At 39.6% G+C, this 7,108-nt stretch overlaps 1 protein-coding gene across 1 annotated transcript in view; it reads right to left on the minus strand.

Moving 5' to 3' along the window:
* The window catches only part of LOC117595276 (NLR family CARD domain-containing protein 3-like), a gene marked incomplete at its 3' end in the record, with an annotated part of 74,932 nt that extends 68,258 nt beyond the window's left edge, over positions 1-6,674 (minus strand). Inside the window, exons 1-2 of the mRNA XM_034295441.1 lie at positions 6,591-6,674; positions 5,379-5,495 (exon numbers count right to left, since the gene is read on the minus strand). Coding sequence (XP_034151332.1) covers positions 5,379-5,495; positions 6,591-6,616 — 143 coding nt within the window. The remainder of the gene's footprint in view (positions 1-5,378; positions 5,496-6,590) is intronic.
* Positions 6,675-7,108: the final 434 nt, after the last annotated feature.

Below are 7,108 nucleotides of genomic sequence, written 5' to 3' on the forward strand. Positions count from 1 at the left end.
TGATTAACATGTTTCAGCTGGTTACAATAATTGTCACCCTAATTTAAGCAGCGAGTAGCTTCCCATTTATTAAACAACCATGTCAGAAGTAAAGATGTTACTGTGTTTCAGAAGGTTGAAATGATTGGCTTGCATCAAGCAAAGAAAACCACTAAGGAGATTGCTGAAAGTACTGGAATTGGGTTAAGAACTGTCAAACACATTATTAAAAACCTGGAAGAATAGTGTGAACCATCTACTTTAAACCATCAGAGTTGGACTCTGGAGCAGTGAAGAAAGGTAATACGGTCTAATGAGTCCAGGCTGACCCTATTCCAGAGCAATGGGCGTGTCCGGGTAAGAAGGGAAGTGCATGAAAAAATAAACCCATCATGCATACTGCCCACTCTACAAGCCTCTGGAGGCAGTATTGTGATCTGGGGTTGCTTCATTTGGTTAGGTCTAAACTCAGCAACTGATGTGGCAATAAAATGAAATCTGCTGAGTACCTGAATATACTGAATGACCAAGTTATCAAATCAATGTATTTTTTGACTTGCCCCATAGTAAGTCTTTAGGAGTGGTTTGCCTCTCCAGTTGTCAATACAAGATCTCAGCCAAAAATGTATACAACTCTGGACGGAAATAAATGATTTGACATTGCCTAATGTAGGTGAGAAATTGTCACTGCGAATTCATGCCGTAATCAAAGCTAAAGGCGGTCCAATTAAATATAGTGTGTAACTTTTTTTGGGCCAGTCAGTGTATTTCCCAGGTCAGCTCATGAAAGACCTATGAATGGCACACTCCCCATCTGGTCAATAGACATAAAAGTTCCAAAGGGTGCTAACAGCTACACGTTTAACACGATCAGATCAAGTTGCCACAGTGACTCTGGACTGCTTCACCTCGCCTCGCTCTATAGGCCAATGCTTCTAGCGCCACCTACCTGCCAACGATGATATTTTCAAATGCTCATCACTTTTGCACCGATTGTGGTATAGACCTTAAACTAGTGTAATATGATGTGGAAACAGGTGCTGTACAACTTTGCAAATGGCTGTTTTCATTTCCACCTGATTATATTTTCCACTGTTTTGAATTTTCTGAAAAAGCTACCTTTGAGAAGTAGTATTATGCTGTTCATCCTATTTCCAAGAAACTTCACAAATAGCATCTGTGGATAGTGCCCATCAATAACTATTAACAATGTTAGGCATTTCAAACACAGCAGATGTTATTTGTCAACAACTGAATGGGGCCATGTATCATGAGATCTTGGCCAACAACCTCCCTCCCTCAGTAAGAGCACTGAAGATGGGTTGTGGCTGGGTCTTCCAGCATGACAACGACCCGAAACACAGGGCAACTAAGGAGTGGCTCCGTAAGAAGAATCTCAAGGTCCAGGAGTGGCCTAGCCAATCTCCAGACTTGAACCCAATAAGAAAATCTTTGGAGGGAGCTGAAAGTCGGTATTGCCCAGCGACAGCCCTGAAACCTGAAGGATCTGGAGAAGGTCTGTATGGAGGAGTGGGCCAAAATGCTTTGTAAGTGGTTAAACCTGCAAAATCGGCAGTGTGTCAAATACTTGTTCTCCCCACTGTATATTGCAATTTGAACAGTACTTCTCATGTTTTGGAAAATGGAAATGCAAACATTGATACAATTCTGGATATAGTAGATAGTCTTGTACAGTGGAATCTATCAATCTTAGCTGATAAAACCCTAGAATTGTTAGTTCAGATTGTCAGGAACCCACATGGTTTGGGGAAGAGGAAAGGTGAAACACTTTTGAAATCTGAGACAATAAACAGTAAAAAGACCCATCTCATTATCCCTCAGAATTCAGACAACAGTTTGTGTTTGCCATTAGTTTAGCCCATTTGCTCAATCCATGTTTAATGATTTTCAAGGCTTACAGAAAGCACATGATATTCCGAGGGCCGTAGGTTTATCCATTCATCAACCTGTCGCTTTTTCTGATATAATCAAATATGAATGCTTGCTAGGCATCAACATTGTGGTCCTGTATCCTAATAGGTGTGATTCATCCACCCAGACATTCCAGAACAGCCTCAGCCCTCATCCACCCAGACATTCCAGAACAGCCCCAGCCCTCATCCACAGATGCTGTATTTGTTTGTACAACACAATCATTATAATGGCATTATCAACATTAAGCGTTTCATGGGCACAACCTATGAGTGTACCGCGTGTCACATAGGTTATACTAGACCTAGCGACCACTCATGTAAATACAACTGTGCCATATGTAATGATGCAGACTGTCCATATCAGCCCCAGCAATTCACAAAGTGTCATGATTGTAACTGCACATGCCGCTCAGCTTACTGCCATGAAAAACATAAGCTTGCCTCGTGGCATCCAGTGGCAGCTAATTTTGCCAGCTGGTGTGACATCAACAAGAAATGTCTGCTATGTCATATCAATTATAACCTAAAAATCAATAACCCCAAACCACACAAGTGTGCCATAAAGTATTGTCCTAAATGTAAGGGGTTTTTGGAAGACGTTGAGAAGCCCCACAAATGTTATATTCAGTCATTGTTAAAAGAGAAACCATCAGAAAAAACAAAAGACAGGTACATTCACAGGATTATTAGGATAAAGAGGGCATGTTTGGATCCTACAAATAATACAAGTCAATAAGGCAAAAATAAGTGTTTCAAAACTTTTTTTGAATATTTTTTTGGGAACGTAATAACCTTTGTTAAAGACCCTGAACAATTCACAGAGTTATTTTTTTCAAATCGATTTGAAAAAATAATAATAATAATATTTCTATTATTTTTGATTTTTGAATGCTAGTCAATAAGGCAAGAAGAAGTGTTGCTCTGGTACAGTGGAGGTATAAATAAAATGACCTTAGATCCCCCGGCAACGTGAACGTACTGATTGCTGCTCTTACGACAGCCTACGGACGTCTTGAAATGTACAATCTGATGGACAAGCTGCAGAGGCGGGTTCTTTACCATGACATAGACTCTGTGGTCTATGTTAGCAAGGCAGGTGAATGGAAACCCCCTCTGAGTGTTTATTTGGGTGGTTTAACAAATGAGTTTGAAGATGGTGACCATATTACAGAATACGCATCCTGCAGTCCCAAGAGTTATGGGTTTAGGACTAAAAACAACTGCGTAGTCTTGAAGGTCAAATGCATTCTGGGCCTTGTTGTTTAAGCGTATCCAACTGATGTTGAGGCACTAAATACATTTTATTTAGCATCATGAAATCAGTACCCACTCCTGGATGAGATTAGACTAGTTATGATTGGGATTGCCACACTGCCACACTGGCAAGTGAAATCCCAGACTTCAAATATCTGGTGAAATCCCAGACTTCAAATATTTTCACAATGCGATAACCTTTCTCAACAGCCTTAACCAGCTCAATAGAAACCCAGGTACCAATTAAAGATCTTTCTGAATCAGTATGTGAACAATCAGTTACCTGGTTTTCTATTGAACTACATGATGTAATACTTCCCAGTCGTACTCCACGCCAAATGTTGCATCTATATATTCAGTTCCTGTAAATAAACTGTACAGCTTCACTTTAGAGGCAGGGTAATCACCCCTAAAAATGAACCCAAGCATATTCCCATCAGGCAAGTCGTGTTGATCCCTCAACAGCTTAAAGGACGACACTTGAGTTCTATACTGATTGAGGAAGCGCTTCTTTGGTGCATCAAATAATTCTGAACACAGTCTTCCACGTTTTTATCTTCCATTCTATGTCCTACTTCATAAGTCAGGACTACCACCAGTGTATCGCTCAGTACCCAAGACTTTATTGTCTGTTAGTTGAAGCAAAGATCTTAAAAATCTAATGGAAATGAAACATTTGAAGTCCATCTTTGATCAAGAGAAAACACCTTATTTACGACACACACACACACACACACCCTGCCCCAAGACCCTAAAACCAAACCCCTCCCTTCCCTTGACCTACCCATCACCCTGACCCCCCTTGACCAGCCCCCCTTCCCTTACCCATGAGCAGACAGTTTGACCAGCCCCCCTTCCCTTACCCATGAGCAGACAGTTTGACCAGCCCCCCTTCCCTTACCCATGAGCAGACAGTTTGACCAGCCCCCCTTCCCTTACCCATGAGCAGACAGTTTGACCAGCCCCCCTTCCCTTACCCATGAGCAGACAGCTTGACCAGCCCCCCTTCCCTTACCCATGAGCAGACAGTTTGACCAGCCCCCCTTCCCTTACCCATGAGCAGACAGTTTGACCAGCCTCCATACCTTTCCCAGGCTCATCTCCCTCCCATGAGAAACACATTTAAAAACATCATACACCTATGAAAGTATATACATAAATCACTTTTATTACCCAAACATCCTGGGTCAACCTCATAAAAACCACCCCTCCCTAAAAGACACCTGGGAAGTCCGGAAATGACCCCTTTTAACCTTTTTGACATAAACGATCAATTATTAATCCCATAATCACCTTTTACATCCAGTCACACAACAAAAGCCATAAATCAGACATGTTTACACAAACAAACAATATCATATCCCTCTCTTATGTGATTTATATAGGGTTCCATCATTCAGAGGTGATTCAGGAATGATTTTGGCCTTGACCTGCCCAATAGTCTCCTTTTCCTTATGGAGGTGGAAGGTCAATGACCACCATCCCCACGTGCATGTGACCCTCCTACAGCTCTTACAGCATTACAAACCAAATGAAAGCAAAATCAGTTGTTTCAAATTCAAGATTTACTGGTTAAATGTATGATCAGTTTGTAATAAGAGCGTTGAAACACTGCACCCTACTGTTGATAATAACACCAAAGCAACGAGAAATGTAAAAATAGTTAAGAAAATCCTCTCAACATGTGTACATTTACATTGTATGAACATGTATTTCAATGTGAAACACGTCTTTCTATGTAGCACGCTGATATTTGATCTGGTTTGTTGCACTCAGTCAATGTCGGATGTGCTTGGACATGTGTGTTTTCTGTACTAAGGGTGAAATAATACTACATATGTGTGAACAGCACCCAAGTGACTAAAAATAATTGAAGAAATAATTAAATCATTCCCAGTAGACGTCCTCTGCGAATTTATGCTAGTACTGTAAAAACACATACCAAAGGCCCTTTTTACTAAAGTCATTAAACATAAATAGTTAATGTAGGTTAGTAATGTTATCAGAGTTGACAACTTTGAACAGTGCCTCCTAGGTCATTTGGATCAAATATCCAAATGAATGAATTCAGAAGTTGTAATGTCTTCTGGAATATATGATGAGAGTTTCTACTAAATGACATAACATGTAAACAATATTGTTATCAACTAATGGGGATCCAAGTAAGAGATATTGTTGCGTACTTACTGATCATGACTCACAAGTTCTTACCTTTGTTCAGTTGAAAAGATTCTCTCTTTGAACTTCGTAGGTCGTCCCATAGACCAGTCACTCTCCATGGACACACAGCTGGGTACAGAGGAGGCTGGTCTCTCCTGATAGATTAGGCTTCAACACATTAGAGACCAACATTACATCTCTCACCTACTATAACGGGAAACATACATTCTTAGAATGGTACTTAATTTACATTTATTTAATTTACTATTCATGATTATTTAACCTGGACAACCAATGAACTGGCCAAAGGTTTTCAACTGTAGGAGAAAAGGACAACAGACAACAACAAATATTACTTCACTCTGACCTCAGATGGGGAAATACAACATTGCATTATAGTGTTAATGTCTTCCTGCTGTGTTAAATGCTCAGTGGGTAAATAATCCATATTGGGCATTAATAGAGGATAATAACTATTTTGAATAATTACCCCAGGGTTAAAAAAGACTCTGTTTCACTTAGGGATGTCATACAATTAATTATTACAGTGTTAATATTATATCATCACAATATTGTTTTAGTGTATATATCATATCATAAAATATTTATTATAGTGTCAGTATCAAAACGTTCTTATTATAAATTATAATCTGACCTTTTAGCTTTGTATTTTTGTTTACAAGACAGGCTCAAACTGGAGGCAGGGCCCACTTCACCTCTCTCCACACAGAGACTCATTTTTAAGGCAGTGCCGTTTTCTCTCTACCCAGAGAGACTCATTTATGAGGCAGAGCCCTTTTCTCTCTACCCAGAGAGACTCATTGATGAGGCAGTGCCCTTTTCTCTCTACCCAGAGAGACTCATTGATGAGGCAGTGCCCTTTTGTCTCTACCCAGAGAGACTCATTTATGAGGCAGTGCCCTTTTCTCTCTACCCAGAGAGACTCATTTTAGAGGCTTAGTCCAGTCCTTTACTCTCTCTGCTTAAACCTGTAAACACATCATGGAAATACACTTCCTGCATCAAGACTTAAACTATAAAGACTACAGAGACACACCATATCTGGTTCAGACACAAACTGAATATAATTACACATTACCTTTGACCAAACTAAGACACATCACCAACAAATATGGACTGAAATCCTGTTTTGACTTCCCTCTTCAACTACATTTTGCTGATGACAGACACACTGATTTACTTTCTCTTTGAAAACAGACTAACTAAAGTAGCAGTCCTTCAAAAAGAAAAGTGATGACTTACTCCATGTGGTCACTCCCTGTTTTCATCTTTGAATTATCATTCTGAAAAGTCTATTCCAGTTTAAAGATAAAATAAAAATATGCTGCCCATTCGTATCCAAATGAACAATGTAAAGAAACCTTACTTCTGTTTTCAGTTGTGTCATCAGGAGGTGGAGCTAACAGACATTTGATCTCATTCATTTTGCTAAACATACACAGGCTGATAAACTCAAACACATGTTTTTGTGTTTTACATTTTTTAGGGTTTACCTTTGAAACATGTTTAGATGTCCCACAATCTGTAATAATCAGATGTGAATTAATGTGAAAGAACATGAGAGAACTAGGAAGGTCAAACAAAGCAGCAGTTCTACGACAAGCAAGGAAATATGTATACTGGGTTATAAAACATTTAATTCCAGACACTCATGTGGATTTAAACTTTAAAAGCCTTTAATGTGTTGGCTAGATCATCAGAAGAAACAACACGTTTCGGCTTACACCTTCATCAGGTTGTCAATTACAGAGTTCTGATGA

Source organism: Esox lucius, chromosome 11 (assembly GCF_011004845.1).
Source record: "Esox lucius isolate fEsoLuc1 chromosome 11, fEsoLuc1.pri, whole genome shotgun sequence".
Classification (NCBI taxonomy): Eukaryota; Metazoa; Chordata; class Actinopteri; order Esociformes; family Esocidae; genus Esox; species Esox lucius.